Below are 18,034 nucleotides of genomic sequence, written 5' to 3'. Positions count from 1 at the left end.
CTTACTGGAGTATTTCCAAAATTCAGTATACTACATCTCAGAGGCAATTTTCATGCTTTTTCTCCACTACAATTATTTGAAAATTTGGGAATTACTTTGTAGGCTAGATTTTCATTATTAGCACTATTACAAAACATATCAACCAATCAACTTCAGCCCTATACATTTTGACCGTTTGAAAATAGCAGATCTACATCAAGCTCACAATATATTGATTGATTGATTGAAGACTTTATTAGAAGTTTGCTTAGGAAAAGATACAGTTTCATGACGGTACAGTTCACTGGTACAAGGTCTACTAAGAGGAGATACTATAAAGACTAAGCTTATTCCACAGGAAACCATTAAAGTATCTCATATAACATTGAATGACAGACAAATAGAATATGTTGCGATGCTTCTACTTTTACTTAAGAAGTAAATCCTTTTAGTAGGCCTACTTTTTCCACCACTGCTCCCAAACCACTATTGTCAAATGACTGCTGTCAAAGAAGATAATGCACCTTACCCCTGAGTGGAAGGTCTCATGGTAGCTTACAGAGTAGGCCTAGGCTACAGCATCTTGCAATGGGCCTGGTCCCTGGTGTACTAGCCTACAAGATACACTACACCACTAAAGCCCCTTTTCCACTGGCCCAACTCCACACCACTCCACACCACACCGCCCACTTGTGTGAGATTTTTTCACTACAAGGTCCTGGGTAGAGTGGTGTGAAAGTGGTACTAAACGGGGTACTAAAAAGTATCCACTCTAGAGTAGGTCTGAGCTAGGCCACACAGGGCCAAACACATCATAATGACTGATCACTCACTGGGTTTTCATTTAGACCACCAGGATATAGTTGTAATACATGATAATAGATTCTATTGTGTTATAACCACTATTATAATCTATTATAGTATATATTATAATTATCATAGTAATACATTAATACTTTATAATGTATTATAATCACAGTTATAATCCATTATAGTCCATTATAATTAGGATAGTTGTAATACAAAATTATTATGTATTATAATCACAGTTAAAAGGGTCAATTTGTTTCTTACCGATAGGGGTACTTTTGTGTAATGGAAAATGTAGATATTTTTATGTGGTGTGGTGTGGTGTGGTGTGGTGTGGTGCTAAAACTGCAGTCGAAAAGGGGCTTAAGATACCCATAGGCCTACCTGTCAAAAATACTTCCAAAGCGTCAAGGATGTCCACAATCACAACACCAAAGGCAGCTCCACAAATCATGTCCAACCCAGATTTGGCTCAAACAAAGGGTTAAATTCGTTCTCCTCCTGCTATGCCGCAAAAATGTGGAATGCCCTACCGATGGCCTTAAAGGGGTGTAAATCCCTACCCTCCTTTAAAACCGTTCTGAAAAGTCACTTAGAGGCGGCTGCAACTCAAGACTGGTCAAAAGGACAGACTAAGCTTAGCCTTACCTCCTAACCTCCCCCTGACCTTTTAACTGTAAAACCATTTATTTTTGCATCGCGTTTTGACTGTTTTTCTTATTTTTTTCTGCATAATGCCTTCTGTTAAAAAAAGGACCCCAATTTAAATAAGCCCAAAAGCTTTCTTGAGGTGTCGAATCCTTTTAGTTGACCTTGTACCAGTGAACTGTTACTGATACTGCCCCCCAAGTGGCGAGAGAAAAAGAACTTCTGGGAACTCAGATTGACAGTACAGTAATTTACTATACTGTGCAGAAATTAGTAAATGTCTCCCTCTGCCGTTCAGATATGCCCACTGCACTGCATAGCAGGGAGCACAATGCAAACTAACAGAACCAACTGTATTGCACGATTCATAAATGTTATTAATGTTTGTTTACCAAGTGTTCTAAATAAACATAGTTTATGCTCAGTGCATACTTCACTGATGGCAACTAGCCCTAGAAGCCATCTATCTTTGATTGATTGATTAATTGATTGATTGATTGATTGATTGATTATTTTATTAGACAAAAAAGGAGAACAGTACAAATGGTCAATACAATTTAAATGTAGTACAGTAAACACCCTGCCTAAAAGGAACATAAGACCTTTAACGGTCTTTTATGTTGAAATCTGCTGTGTATAGCTTAATAATAGGCCTACAGAGATAATCTATCAGTGAATCAGATCACCTGCATGCGGGTGGAGATATAACTGCCCTGTATGTAGGCTTATGCACAGCACTTTTTATGTTAATGACCCATCAAAGCCGTCCCTCCCCCTGCCTCTCGGTCTCAAGTGAGCCACTTTAGTTGTGAGTCTTGTGACTTCAGACAGACAACACCTTAACTCACCATCCGCACTTTTTGGGGACGCACGCACCCGAACCATACGATTACCGACACGATGTGGAGGAGACTTGTGGTTCTTCTGGGAGGAGTGTGCCTTCTTTTTGTGGGTGCGGGAGCTCAGCAGCAGCAGCAGCAGCAGCAGCAGCACCGAAACCGGAGAAGCGTGACTTTCCACCGGACTCGGCAGGATGGTGAGAGCAGGGCGCGCTCCTCCGCGCGCCCCAAGAGGGACGCCGCGGGCACCAGGGTCCCTCACGGCCCAGCCTTCACCTCCTGTCGCATACCCCTGACCCCCGCCGAGCACAGGGTCCTGGACGACAACACGCACGAGGTGAGGCAGAGCTACAGCTATACGGCAGTATGATCTTTGCCCAAAATGTGTCCAAAAGTTTTGGTGCGTGCGTCTAATGGTCAAATGATGTATGCGTAAAGATCGGCTAAATTAGAAATGCCTTGATGCTGATGGACTAAAGAGCTTGTTTTTTCTTTCTTTTTTTCATGTTAACGGTAAAGAAAATATTATTTACTCTCTCTCTCTCTCTCTCTCTCTCTCTCTCTCTCTCTCTCTCTCTCTCTCTCTCTCCCTCCCCAGACTGGGTTTAATGGAGATGATGGTTCCAGCTTTACACTGACCTGGGTGGGCGATGGTACAGGGGTGAGTAGACCTACGTATACAGTATATTATACAATATGCTCATAGTCATCATGATAACAAAATTAATCTGTTGTTCTTTAATCCCCCCTCATTTCTCCATGAAGCCATGCATGTACCCACAAATATATAAGAGTAGACTAAGATATATATCAGATGATGATCTGTAGCTCAATGGAACTTCTCATTTTGGAAGATACATCAGATTCTAACATGTTTAGGCACAGAGAACTTCCTCCTTGAAAGAGGAGAGAGAGAGAGAGAGAGAGAGAGAGAGAGAGAGAGAAATGACATGTTCCAAAAATGGTTGTGTATTTGGCCATAGACTCCCGTCTGAAAATATTTGTTACAGAGATGTGTGTACGATTTAAGATTTGTTTTGTTAAAATGCATTTTCATGATTTATTTTAAAATATTGTGTTCATATTTATAGGTTCAACGTTGTTAGACTGATTTTGATGCTATATATAACTAATTTAGCTGGGGACCCGCTGAAGGACCCCTGGGGGTCCCCGGACCCCACTTTGAGAACCACTGACATAAACCACTAAAGACATGCTCAAAACAGGGGTTTGTGAAGTTCGGGTAGGTTCAGGGAACAGTACAACTGGGGATTTAGTGAGAGAAATAAGCAACCAGGTCTAGAAAAACAAGCCCAAAAAAAGAAGCAACTAGGCCATTATGAGCACTTACATTGAAACTAGCCGATCTACAAGCTCACAATGTGTCGTGATGCAACGTGTTGTGAGTTTGTTGATCTGTTTTTATCTGCTTGAATAGAAATGTGGAATATTTGGAAGATTTTTTAAACAAAATCTGCGACAGGGCTCAACAAAACATTTTCAGATGGGGGTTAGGGACAAATGCATATTATTCATTTGGGGGTCCATGACATGCATGAAAACATTTTGACAACCACTTGTTAAAATGATGTAAAAATTGTGAAGCAAGTCCAAATAAGCAACTATGAAACATGCCCCAAAAAACGCAACGCTGCATTCGACCGCATTTTTTAAAATCTATCTCCATTTGTAGTTTTCTGACAGATGTGAGTGCGTATTGTGAGCAGATAAAGATTTTACATTCGGTCTCCTCATGTTATGCAAAACAACGTGTTAAACTGAAACCCTCCATCACCGTCAAAATGTACCTCATAGATGTTCTAACCCGGTTCTCAAAGTGGGGTCCGGGGACCCCCAGAGGTCCTTGAGTCCTCAAAATCATTTAAACAATTTTCAGCTATTTTATACTTTGGCTATTAAAAAATAGTCGATCTACAAGCTCACAATGTGTCGCGAGCTTGTAGATCGTCTATTTGTTACACATACAGTATCTCTTACGGGAGGGGGGTCCACGGGCCAAATTCCTAGACGTTTTCAGGGTCCTTGACAGGAAAATGTTTAGAGAACAACACGTTTTAACCAGAACGTCCTCCCGACCTCCTGCAGGTCATCCTGGTGCTGTCAACAATAAGTGCTCCTATGGATTCCTTCCTGGACGGAGGGTCTTCTCGTCTGTACAGAAGGTAGGCTATGTTCTACATCAGGGGTCTTCAACCTTTTCAGGCCAAGGACCCCTTAGTCGAGAGGGAGATGAAGCAGGGACCCCCACAACCTGTTCATAGAGATAGAATCCATAGTTTCATTGTTTGACAGCAGAATCATCAGTGTATTTTGGATTCATGTCAATGTGTGTTTTCAGATATTTAACTACTTGAACTTAATAGACTTGACCTTTCACTCTGTACTTACTTACTTAGGCCTTTAAAGTCCCTTAGGAACATAGGCCATCGAAGGAAACGCCTCCATCCCCTTCGGTCTTGTGCCCTCCGCTCCAGCTGTTGCCATGACAGTCCTTGCCCTTTCATCTCCTGCTCTGTTGTTCTTCTCCAGGGAGCAGACTCTGTACTTATAGTCTGCTCTTTTTCGCCTCTACACCAAACATCTTTGCAGAAAATCGCCGATCTACAAGCTCACAACGCCTCGCGCTGCGAGGTGTTGTGAGCTTGTAGATCAGCTATTTTTGCCTAAAGTTCTCAGAATATGGACACTAGGGTTCAATTGGTTAATATAAAAAAAGGTGAAAAAGAAAAAAACTAAGATTTGGAGGATCCGCTGTAGTAACTCTGAGGACACCTTAGGGGTCCCGGGCCCCCTTTTGAAGACCCATGTTCTACAGTTAATCAAATCAACCGATTATTTAAAACGAAAATAACTTGATAATTCAATCAAATAATCGATTAATAGTCAATCCTTATTTTGGACATGTCATTATATAAAATATCTTTTAAAAGTAGTTAAAATGGCTGATCTACAGTACATGCTCACAACGTGTCATCTCGTGACACTTTGTGAGCACTTTGTTTCAACTATTTTAGTATAAGAGAACGCTTATGTTTTTAATTCATTTATTGATAAATTACAATATGGTAATAAAAAGAAAGAAAACAGTAATCGATAGAATCATCGCTAAGAAAACATTCGATAGTTGCAGTTATGTTCCTAATCCTATACATCAGATACATTGAATCCAGGACAGTACAATTTATCACTGATAAACATTGCTATGGAACTGGTTAATTGCGACCTTTGCCCAGAAATCATGCAAAGCGGTACACAGTATCTCTAAAGTCATGTCATCAACATGGATCTGTCCCATTTCCCATATTCCCTCCTCCTGATTGGCTACGATTGCCTTCTAAAGGTGTGTATGCGACCAACCTGACGGTCGCTTATCTCCCGATTAGGGAGTCTTACTGGTTTAAAGATTGCTGATGTAGTATCCAACAGTATATCTGTGCTTGAGGGGATTGTCAACTACGCTATCTATGTATGTATCCGTAGGTTCATGAACTGGATGTGTGTTACTGACTGTGTACGTCGTACTGACTGTACGTGCGTGCGTGCGTGCGTGCGTGCGTGCGTGTGTGTGTGCGTGTGTGTGTGTGTGTGTGTGTGTGTGTGTGTGCGCGTGTGTGTTCACTACCATCAGCACCGACTACGGCAAGTCGTTTCATGACATCTCGGATCGGATCAACAACACATTCATAAGGAAGGAGTACGGAGTCAGTGACGGACCAGGGAGCCTGCACGTGAGTTCCAAGCAGGGATCATCAATATGTCTGCACACGGACAAGTGTGTCCGTGGAAAATTGTATTCTTTTTGTACACACTAGAAGCGTCTAGACGGCAACCTGGCCAACTCAGGAACGATGTAAATAGGGAATGAATGCCCCACCCTTTAATGCAAACCCCATTATACCTGTTGTCAAACGACCTGTTTTGACCATCTGTTTGCCTGTGTCCATATATGGAGATATCTGTCTGTCTGCGTCCATGTTATGCCCATATATGGAGATCTCTGTATCTGTTTGTCTGTGTCCCTTTTATGCCCATATATGGAGATCTCTGCCCTTTGGGCGGCCAAGCGTATAGTCGGGTGCCGGCCTACTCGGGAACGATGTAAATACTGTAGGGAATGAATGCCCCACCCTTTAATGCAAACCCCATTACAACTGTTGTCATAGGACCCGTTTTGACCATCTGTTTGCCTGTGTCCATTTATGCCCATATATGGAGATATCATGCCCATGTATGGAGATATCTGTATGTCTGCGTCCATTTTATGCCCATACATGGAGATCTAGTATCTGTCTGTCTGTGTCCCTTTTATGCCCAATATGGAGATCTCTGCCCTTCGGGCGGCCAATCGTCTAGTCGGGGACCGGCCTACTCGGGAACGATGTAAATAGGGAATGAATGCCCCACCCTTTAACGCAAACCCCATTTATCTGTTTGCCTGTGTCCATTTATGCCCATATATGGAGATATATTTCTGTCTGCGTCGATTTTATGCCCATATATGGATATCTCTGTATCTGTCTGTCTTCATCTTGAGCAGTATACGCAGCCTGCTTGCTTTGCCACCCGTGGGGAATGATGCCCCTCCGGTTGTTAGGCAATACCCATCATACCCGTTCAGTTACGCCATACTGATGACATTCAATACGTAACCATGGAATTTTTTGTTGACTCATTCCTCCGAAACAGCCTGATGTCAACAATCAGCTCCGCATGTGGTGATTCTGAACGTTTCGCGCCGAATCTGAAGCCGGTGGGACGAACGGTTCTCGAGAGACGCGGATTACATACATACAGTACATACATACACGCACACACACATACACGCAGAGACTTCTCGCATTTATTGTAAGATTATGTTCAAGTGAATCTCAAGTCTCCAGGTTTTCTTCAGAATGTGTATGACACTTACGTATACTATGGCGTTATTAGGAGTCCAGTAGTATAGTGGTTCTCAAAAGTTGTATTTGCAAGGAGAGGGATGTTGCCCAACTCGTTTGAAGTGCTCCTGCAGAATTGTACGGTATGTCAGCGGCCATGCTTTTTGCTCTCAGGGGATGTTGCCTCACAAGCTAAGTGTTGAGACACTGCTGTTTTCTCACAGCACTGTGGTTAATGTGTGAAACACACACGCACACTCACATCCACACACATGCATGCATGCACGCACGCACACTACATATAGAAAATATTCACAGACCAACTGTAACGGAAATGTGTCAATGTTTCAATTGATTTAAAAAAAGAATATATATATATATATATATATATCCTAATCTTTCACTGGTTTATTGTTTACAATAACGATTCATTTACTTAATACATGCCGTTTCTGAAAACGTTCAACTCAACTCAAGCTTATTACAGCATGCGCTTGAATGTCTTAAGCAAACTTTGCTTCAAAAAGCCCCCCTGGTCCATAATGTTGGTGCATGTCGCATGTTGTGAAACATTGGTGTGTGGCCTGGGCTTAACGTCCACTTGCAACTGAGAAATGACGGTTGTTGTGTTTGCCACTTTGTGTTTTTGGTGTTTTTCATTGTTTTGTTAAATGTATGCCAATGGCCTGATTATATAGGATTAGATTGGCCTTTATTGTTGCAGAGGGATATTTGGTTTCACAGTTTGTTCAACAGACAGTAACTCAATACATAGAATCTCCAGAGAACACGCATACTCCCTCCTGACACACAAACATATCAGCGGATACCAGATATGGAGCTGGCCGATACCTCTACACAGATTCTGACCTCACAGACTCCAGATATAGCTGACCTGTTCTGACAATGATGACTCGACCAGCCAGATTAATAGTTTAACTTCTGCTTCTTAACTGTGCCGTATTATGAAGCTCTGATGTTTCAGCGCGACCTTGCTCCTCGCCTGGTCGCTAAACGTCTTTGCCTTTTTTACTGTTTTGAAAAACATTTTAAAATACTTAAAATAGCTAATCAACAAGCTCACATGTCGATGTAGATCACCTAGTTAAATTATTTATCAACATAGTAAAAGAATGCAAAGAAGTTTAGGGATAAGGGGTAAGGCATGGCTGAAAATATAATTTATTTTAGATTTTTGATACATACTGAGAGTACAGGATTTTTTAATTGAATTGAATTGAATTGTTTACAAATGGAACCAAATGAACCCAGTATGGTGGTCCTTGACATTAAAAAAGTTTGAGAACCGCCGGTATTGTAATTGAATATCCAACGTGAAGTCCACATACCAGCTCTGACATAAACATGATAAAATCGTTTGAAAACAGAAATTCTGCATTCTGCTAAATACTTTCTGCTTTTGGTTCTTTAAGTACATTTTGATACCAATACTTAATTTTTACTTTTACTTAAGTTCATTTTGAGTTCCTGACTTTTACTAACAGTGTTTCTACATTGATTGCAGTAGTGATACTTTTAATTTAAAGATGCAGTGCCATGATTTTTTCTCCCCCCTAAAACATGAATATCAGGTATTATGATTATACTAGAAGGAAGAGTTAAAATTAGGTTTTTATGTGGCCACACCCACCAGTTCATTAAGTATGTCTGGTTGTCATGGTGGGTGGTGACCCAGCTGAAGTTAGCCACACCCACAGTGTTTTTCACAATCACTGTTTTTGGATGGTCACTTTCGACCCACAAGGTGTCAGCCTCCAGGAAGAAACCCCAAATACAAAGGGAATACATAATTGCTCATAAGAACCACACCAGGGGGTCTAATGAAGTACTGTCAACTTCCTAGACACACGAAAACCAGAAAAAGAATAAAACTATGGCACCGCCTCTCTAAAAAAAGAGTACTTTCCCCACCACTGGATCTATGTCATACTCTCGTCAATACTCATCCATTCATTCATTAACTCTGTTGACGTTTGACAGGTGATTTTGACGGCAGACACGCCGGTGGTCAACAACCCCGGCGGGGTCATTTTCACCTCCACCGACGCCGGCATCACTTTTAACCACGTCCAGCTGCCCTTCCACCTGGCTCAGCCAATCACCTTCCACTTCCTCAACCCCAACTACCTGGTGGTCATCAGTATCGATGTGAGTGTCTCTTCGTCCATCTCTTCCCTGCCTCAACGTCTTCTGTCCTGCCTATGTGTTCTGGCTTCAACCACTTAAACCCTACAGAGCATAGCAGAGGCGGCCAATTTGTGGCTCCGAAGATAGAAAGCACATACATTTTTCCCATATAAATTTCCGAACATATTGATATAAATTAATTTCCTGCTGGTGAATGACCATAATTTGTAGGTGAATATTTTCAACGATTTTCAACAATTTTCAACAATAGCTGATCCACAAACTCACAGTGAGTCGCGATTTCAACGTGATATGAACACGCTATGAACTTTTAGAACGGCTAATTTCGCCATGACACTGTCGTCCAAACTGTATGGCTTAAAAAAATATATTTTCATTGTGCTAGATGTCATAGTCTTTATACACACACACACACACACACACACACACACCTTTGAGTTGTAAAATAAACATTCCTCAGTGTGTTCCTCTGAATTGCAGGGAGGTCTGTGGCTGTCGGTGGACTTTGGGGCAGAGTGGACAAAAGTCCACGATGGAGCACATTCTTACATGTGGTGAGAATGAAACACACCCATACATACACACACACACACACACACGCACGCACGCACACATACAGTACAGTACATGCACGCGCACACACGCACGCACACACACACACACACACACACACACACACACACACACACACACACAGATAATGCACACATGCATGCACGCACGCACATACACATCATGGTATGGTGCCAGGGAAGCAAAGCGAGTGTGTTTGACAAGCCCAACCCTCGCTGAAATCATTATTATATAATAATCGCTCGCTGTTTTTCATGGCTACCTAATAAAGAAATACGTCATTTGACCAAATTACTTACCAACGTTATATTTTACATTTAACTGAAGATGGAATGACGCAAAGCTGTATAATATCATCACTGCCAAAACTTCTTAACTCCATTTTTGAGGTTTTAGATTTTTTTGGCATTAATCAGGGCTATTGAACACCCTTTACAGCTGAGTGTTGGTTAAAATAATATTGAACCAATGGAAAGTATAGTACAAAGTGCTTGGGACAAAACCTCCTAACTCCACACTTTCTGCCAAACCAGCTATAACTCCACACAATTGGCCCTGTCTTTTTTTCATAAATATGTGCTATTGAACACCCTTTACGTCTGTGTGTTGGATAAAATAATATTGAACCAATGAAAAGTAGTAAAAAGCCCTTCGATCAAAACCTCCTAACTCCACTTGAGCTCGTTTTCCCGAAAATTTACATTTTGGAGTTAGGAGCAGAGATATACAGCTCATTTGGTGATCTGTTTTGACAACATGGTATAATACGGTACCATATCTTACAATAAAATATATCATGCCATGGTATAATACATATAATGTTGTGTGTGAAATGATTTGGAGCCCTGTCCTTTTTTTCTGCTATAGGGGATCTGGAATTACTCTGTTCTTCAGCTACAGTCCCATAGGAACAGGTACAGTATGACATTAATATGTATGCAAATGCAAAGTAACTAAGTAGATTTTGAGAAAAAATTCACTTTACTGGATTATTTCCAATATATAAATACTTTTACTTCCCCACTACATCTCAGAGGCAAATATTGTACTTTTTTTACTCCACTACAATTATTTGAATTCATGCCTATACTTCGGCTATTGAAGCACATTGCTTTGATGATCTTTATTGATCATGAAATAAAACATGTGTCAAATGTAATATACAATACATCTGACCCACCATAATCAAAAGGATTTATAACGCAAAAAAGGTCACAGCTTGTTTTCATTACGGTCCTGAGTGTAACTGAGAACAACAGGAGAGCAGTGGTGGAGTACTTGAAGGAGATAGGGGTTTATCATATGATCTAGGGTGCAGGTACTATTATTAACAGGAATAGTACTATCACCAGTAAGACTCCCTAATCGACAATCTGTCGGTAGATAATGCCGGTCTTATATAAGGGTCATTTGTGTACGGCGTGATGTCATACTGATGTCAGCAGTGTGATGTCATACTGATGTCAGCAGCTATGTCTCTATATATGGAGTTATATGTTGTTCGTGTCCAAATATGGGGCTTGTGAGGTCAGACTTAGTGAGATTCGTCGGTTATCTCCATATATGGAGGGATGTAGGGTAAAAAACATGGTTGCTATGGTAAACAGTTGGTTGCTAAGGTAAAAAAAAAACATGGTTGCCATGGTAAACAGTTGGTTGCTAGGGTAAAAAAAATGGTTGCTATGGTAAACAGTTGGTTGCTAGGGTAAAAGAACATGGTTGCTATGGTAAACAGTTGGTTGCTAGGGTAAACAGTTGGTTGCTAGGGTAAAACCATGGTTGCTAAGGTGGTTGCTAACGTACACTAACAGACCAGCAACAACAGACTGTTGCCACAGCAACGTACACAAAGGTTTGTGTACACATGTGGTGTGATGTCATACTGATGCGGAGATATGAGCAGGGCAAAGGTGTGACGTGTGACCGACCGACCGACCGACGGACGGCCGGTGGAGGTTTTGATACTAAACTGCGACCTACGGTCGCAATAATATAGTGTATTACTTTATGAAATAAAGTAGTGCAGGGGGTCATACTACATACTCCGGTACAGTAGTGTTAAAGCGATCGGTTGCAACCTGCAATAAAACCCAAAGAAGAAGAAGAAGACCCCTCTCATGTCCTCCATTCAGAATACGAACTGCTACCCTCTGGTAGACGTTATAGAGATTAGAGTCCCAGTTAAAAAAAAGAAAAGACATCTGAACAGATACAAATACTCATTCATTCCCATATCCATTACTCTGCTAAACTCAGGCCGCTAATGTAATGTAATGTATGCACTTGACCTGTATGTCAGCACTGTGTGTTGTGCACTATTCGTTGTAATTTGCTTTCTTTCGGTCTGTCTTGTCCTGTTGTATGTTATGTAGCAGCCTGCATGGCCAAGACAAATGTCCCTCGGGACCAAATAAATTAATCTTGAATCTTGAACCTTGAAGAAAAAAGTATATAGTATAAGGTGTATAGGGCATAGCAGTGGTCATGGTTTTCTGTAGCTCTGGTCTAGAGTGTCAGCTCCACTGACGCTCTGACAGACCCGTCGGCAAATGAATAGACCGCGATTTCTCAGACCCTACGAGCGCTCAACTTGAGTAAAAATAAACAAAACTACTTCAATACTCACCAAACCAACGGTAGTTTTGCGTTGTTGAAAGTCTGTTCTCCACGGTGGTGAACCCCTCACCACCCCACCCAATCTGTAAGATACATTATTTTTGTCATGAAATAAAATGCTCCCACCTCGAGCCACCCAGCAGCCACCGCAGACACAACTGTTCACAGCCTAGTTCACAACCCGGAAATAAGCGGCGGTCGAGTTGGATGCGTTTTATTTCATGACAAAAAAATGTATTTTACAGAGTGGGTGGGGTGCTGAGGGGTTCACCACCACGGAGAATAGACCTTCGACAACGCAAAACTACCTTTGGTTTGGTGAGTAGTGAACTCAAGTTGAGCGCTCGTAGGGGCTGAGAAATCGCATTCTATTAATTTGCCGACACTCTGGACCAGAGCTAGGTTTTCTGGTGCCTAAAAAAAATCTGCCTTTAATTTTTCCCATAGAGATTTACAAAAATATTGATATCGATCATTTAAAGCCTAGAATCAAGCCATCCAGGATTCTGGCGAATCATGAGCATAAGACCTTTGATTCTGTGAAGTATATATGATGTCATGTAGTGTGGGGCTGGTACTGTTGAGAGCTTTGCACAAAAAAAGATTTAATTTCATCTCTTTGACTGTAATGTGGGTCACATGGACACACAGTGGAAGCAGACCGGAGAGGAGAGTTGCTGTTGATGAGGACAGACGACCTGGGGAAGACCTTCACCACCGTCGATGAGAACATCTTCTCCTTCGGATACATCGGAGGCTTCCTCTTCACCTCCGTCATGGAGGAACTTGTGAGTAGATGCAAAGATGGTTGATTTGGAAAGACTAGCCCTTACCCGTTCAAAGATATGAGCTCCAAAATGATGTGCAGTGTGTGGGTTATGGGATGTGCACTGTGCATACAGTATATGAGGGATGGAAAGTAACTTTAACTGGTGCTTGCATGATAATATGTAGGAGCATCAATGTAAGAAATACCCGTTTTGTTTAATGGCTACCCCCCCCCCCCCCCCCCCCCCCCCCAGCCCGCCCGCCCACCCGCCCACCCGCCTGCGCACACACCCGCCTGCCTGCACACACACACACACACACACACACACACACACACACACACACACACACACACACACACACACACACACACACACACACAGAGAGAGCTGGTTAAACATGTTGCCTCATGCTAGATGCAGAATAGATGTGCCTCATGCTAGATGCAGAATAGATAGTAGATACACCATAAAAATGCTAATATACAGTATATGATTTGTGAAAGTGACAAACGGGCTTCACAGTTATGTTAGGTGTGTTCATATGCTAATGGTGATGCGATTTCAGATCAATTGCTCCAGCCACTGAGGAGAAACGCTGTTTCAGACAGACAGACAGACAGACAGACAGACAGACAGACACTCACTCACTCACTCACTCACTCAGACATTCGCAAAATTATAGTATAGATAGACCATCCCAACTGGAGCCACTAGAGGCGAAATGGTACACGAATCCTAAAAAGAAAATGGTCTCCTGCTCTGACGGCAGATCTCGCGAACGTCCTATGTTTACTGGTGCTAGATCCCGCGAGGGTGTGTTGCATGCGGGGACAGAGAAAGGTTGTTAATAAAGTCGATTTTCTCCTGATTTGCCTCTCTGAAAAAAAGCCATTTTAGTGTGAAACTCTTGGGAAGTGTGGCTTGTGATGATTGGGTCCAATAGCCTATTTACTTAATTGACCATGGTGCCAAAGAATCTGCGTCCTGTCTCCTAAAAAGGCTACCTACCTAGTTCATGTAGATAAATCTAAAGCAGAGATAGCCTGTCTTTCATTTTTTGTGTCTTGAGTAGATGTCACGTGACAGGAAAGCAGAGCTAAAAGGTTTTGGAACCACACTGTTATAGAATGCTCTCCCCATAGGAGGTGTAAGGGTGGCCCAACTCACATTAACCGCCAGTGTTTAAACTGGTACCTTTGTCATTACCTTGTTACTGAATTTGCCAATAAATAATTGTAAATACACCTTTTTGGTTGGTTGTATATTATTAAGTATTATCATTAGCAGATTGTATAATTATAAGTTTCCGACAACGCCACCTCGTTTAAAGAGGAAAATAAGTGCACAAAAGGCACAACCTTTAGGGACACACAAGTTCGTTTACGGAACACCAGAGCAATATAAATCATGAGGAGAGAATGACCAGGACGACAGTTTAGAAAAGTATAACAATCTTTATTACTAGGTTACAGCGGCCTCTATCACGCCAAAAACACAATAATAAAATAAAAGGGAACCCTAAAATCCTACGGCGCCAACTAACTAAAAAACTAAAAATAAGAGCACTGTCAACAATAAAACATTGATTCAAACCCCCCTTCTTTCTCTTATCGTAACGTTCTTGGTGACAATTAAAGTGCACTTAGTTTAGGGTACCGGCTCGTTAAGGCCTCAAATCGTAATAGTATAATAATTACGATAATTAATTATAATGCAAGGAGCGCAGATTTAAGGACGAATAAATGTTATATAACTAAGCAGATATGAAATAATAGGCAGAGTATCGTTTCAGCAGGTGGGAATAGTGACTTCTACAGCAGGTGGGATGGCACACACAGCGGCACACAGCTCATCTTTGGTCATCTACGTCTTTAGTCCACCGTTCTGTGAATACAAAGAATACGCCAGTATCCTTGTCGTGACGACTATACAGCTCAACTCTAGGCCAGTGACTTTAGTAACAGTGGTGTACAGGATTGGATACTCACACGCAGGCAGGCTTGTGACCTGCCGCTGCGAATAGTTCACACGACACCACAGTAGTCACAACGACCCCTCTCGTTAGCCGGGTAGCCGGTTCGGCTCGTCAGGACCCTCTCGCTCGTCTCTGGATGGCCGGACCCTGCCTGGTACCGCTGACACCCGGATCACCGTCTGGAATCCGCTGGGTTTGTAAGGTAAAGCGCTACTCGGTCCTAGCACTTTAGTTCAATAAGGTTCAGTTCAGTTACTGCCTGGCTCGGCCTGTGCCTGTCTCTCTGCTCATCACAGCCGGCCACCTGAGTCACTTCCCTCAGCCTGCTCCACACACACGTCTGCGCCCCTTGCTTGTCAACCTAGACTGAGCCTGGCGTTCCTCTTAAAGGGCCGCCTCCCACTCTGCCAGCCGCCCATTGGCTGGTCATGACGTCAGTCCCCCATACATTGGCCAGCACCGGCGTCTAGTTATCCTATCAGTTCGCAGTCAGACTCACACATGGAAAGAGAGGAGGTTGTTAGAGGGAGACAGCAATATAGCATTATCACAACGAAACATATTAGAGAAATTATACAAAACATGCTCAAACAAAAAGAAATAATTGTAAAAACAAACAATTATTAAAGAAAATAAAAAATAAAAAGGATAACGCTACTTCCACCCCCTCACACTCCCCCCTACTAAATCATTAGCAGTCCCTGCGACCAACTCAACCAGGGCTGTAGCGTACGGGCGGCTGCCCAAAATTAGCCCGCCCTGAACGTCGTTGAGCTACGGGGAAAAAACCATAACACTGCTGCCACACCGGCCCCACGACTGGCTGCTGGGGTGTCGGTTCGGGACACTGGGGCACCTCTGGAGGCGCTACACAGACTTTCAAGGCATTACGGTGCACCGTTCGATCTCGCCCACCCTTTTCTGGTCGAATCCTATAAACTAGCCCAGCTTCGCCCACTGTTTCTAGTACAACAAAGGGTTCTGGGTCCCACCAAGAAGCCAACTTCCCGTGCCCCTGTCTGTTCCGATTTCTCACCCACACTCGCTCTCCGGATACCAACGGTGGGATACCCGCCCTCTTGTCATACATGCGCTTGCGCTGTTCTGCCATCCTTTCCATCCTTTGCCCTGCGGTGCGATACGCATCATTCAACCGCCGTTGGTGATGCTGAACCCAGTCCCCCACCCCAAATCTGTCCTGCCTAGGCTGTACTCCCAGTTCCACGTCTACAGGGCGCCGCAGATGGCGGCCAAACATTAGAAACGCCGGGGCATAGCCAGTGGCGCTGTGAGGAGTGTTATTATACGCATGAATCAACTCAGGCAGATGCTCAGGCCATCGGCCATGCTTATCAGTGTCCAACGAGCGTAGTAAATTAAGTACCGTTTGATTACAGCGTTCCACGCCACCATTTCCGGCTGGATAATACGGCGTAGTACGGCTCTTAGTAATACCATAATTATTACATAACTGTTGCATGAGCGCAGACTCGAAGTTAGCGCCTCTGTCCGAATGAAAACGGGCGGGGCAACCGTACGGCTGTATAATATGGGTCCATAACACCCGAACAGTGGTCTGAGCAGTTTGATCACGTGTGGGTATGGCCCAGCTATATTTAGTAAATAGATCTGTGGCTACAAGGATATTTTGACAGGTGTCGGCAGGTCGACCCAGGGTAAGGAAATCAATAGCCACCACTTCTAAGGGGTACGAGACTTCGAAAGGTTGTAAAGGGGCTCTAGGCTCGACCCTAGTTTTTTGTAAGCTACAGTTTACACAGCCCTCATGGAAACGACGTACCTCCCCCTCCATGCCTTGCCAGTAGAAACGCCGCCGGAGCTGCACCAGCGTCCGGTCCACCCCCGCATGTGCCGCAGCCACATGCATCTCTCTCCACACCTCCTTCCTCCTGGAACCTGGACAGACAACTTGTAAATATTCTTCCTGGGTGTAAGGGTCAGTCATATTACGGTACAATATCCCCCCCTCCACCCGCAGTTTCGTCCATTGGCGCAACAGCTGGGCCGCCTCTTTCGTCCAGCTCCTCTTCTCTGTCAACGTAGGGTGGATGCCCCTCTCCACACACCGCGTCACCACCTGGATAGCCTCATCATCCTTCTGTGCTCGCAGCCACTCAGCACCAGCCCAGCCAGCATTTCCTGCTGCGGGCGTTAGTTCCACCGTCGCGACCGCCCCGGTGTCTACAGGAAATCTAGATAGGGCGTCAGCATTAGCATTGTTCTTGCCTGGCCGGTACTTAATCTCAAACGTAAAAGAAGCCAATTGGGCCGCCCAGCGTTGTTCGATAGCGCCCAAGCGAGCTGTCTGGAGGTGCGCCACCGGGTTATTATCGGTAAATACAGTGAACCGCGCCCCAGCCAAATAATCTTTAAATTTCTCGGTTACAGCCCATTTAAGGGCCAATAACTCTAATTTAAAGGAACTATAATTAGCATCATTTTGTTCTGTTGGGTGCAAACTACGACTCGCATACGCGATAACTCGTTCCTTCCCATCTTGGATTTGGGCTAGCACTGCACCCAACCCCCGGTTGCTCGCATCCGTATATACCACAAAAGGTTCCTCATAGTCAGCATAGGCCAACACCGGAGCTTGGGTGAGGGCACCTTTTAGCGCATCGAAAGCAGCTTGACATTCTGCCGTCCATATAATCGGTTTCTGTGAGGACTTGTTATCAACGGGGACCCCAATTAAGAGATTATTCAGTGGACGGGCTATAGCAGCGAATGATTCTA

General features: G+C 43.4%; 1 protein-coding gene across 1 annotated transcript in view; it reads left to right on the top strand.

The window, feature by feature from the left end:
- Positions 1-2,337: 2,337 nt before the first annotated feature.
- Positions 2,338-18,034, top strand: part of LOC308308887 (sortilin) — a gene marked incomplete at its 5' end in the record, with an annotated part of 39,606 nt that continues 23,909 nt past the window's right edge. Inside the window, 8 exons of the mRNA XM_080754343.1 lie at positions 2,338-2,613; positions 2,875-2,937; positions 4,383-4,459; positions 5,926-6,025; positions 9,176-9,343; positions 9,824-9,897; positions 10,784-10,830; positions 13,184-13,320. Coding sequence (XP_080610469.1) covers positions 2,338-2,613; positions 2,875-2,937; positions 4,383-4,459; positions 5,926-6,025; positions 9,176-9,343; positions 9,824-9,897; positions 10,784-10,830; positions 13,184-13,320 — 942 coding nt within the window. The remainder of the gene's footprint in view (positions 2,614-2,874; positions 2,938-4,382; positions 4,460-5,925; positions 6,026-9,175; positions 9,344-9,823; positions 9,898-10,783; positions 10,831-13,183; positions 13,321-18,034) is intronic.

The sequence above is a fragment of the Nannobrachium achirus genome, assembly GCF_963921795.1.
Source record: "Nannobrachium achirus genome assembly, chromosome: 23".
In the NCBI taxonomy this organism is placed as follows: Eukaryota; Metazoa; Chordata; class Actinopteri; order Myctophiformes; family Myctophidae; genus Nannobrachium; species Nannobrachium achirus.
Note: the sequence above shows the minus strand (reverse complement) of the source record. Positions and strands in the feature narration are given on the sequence as shown.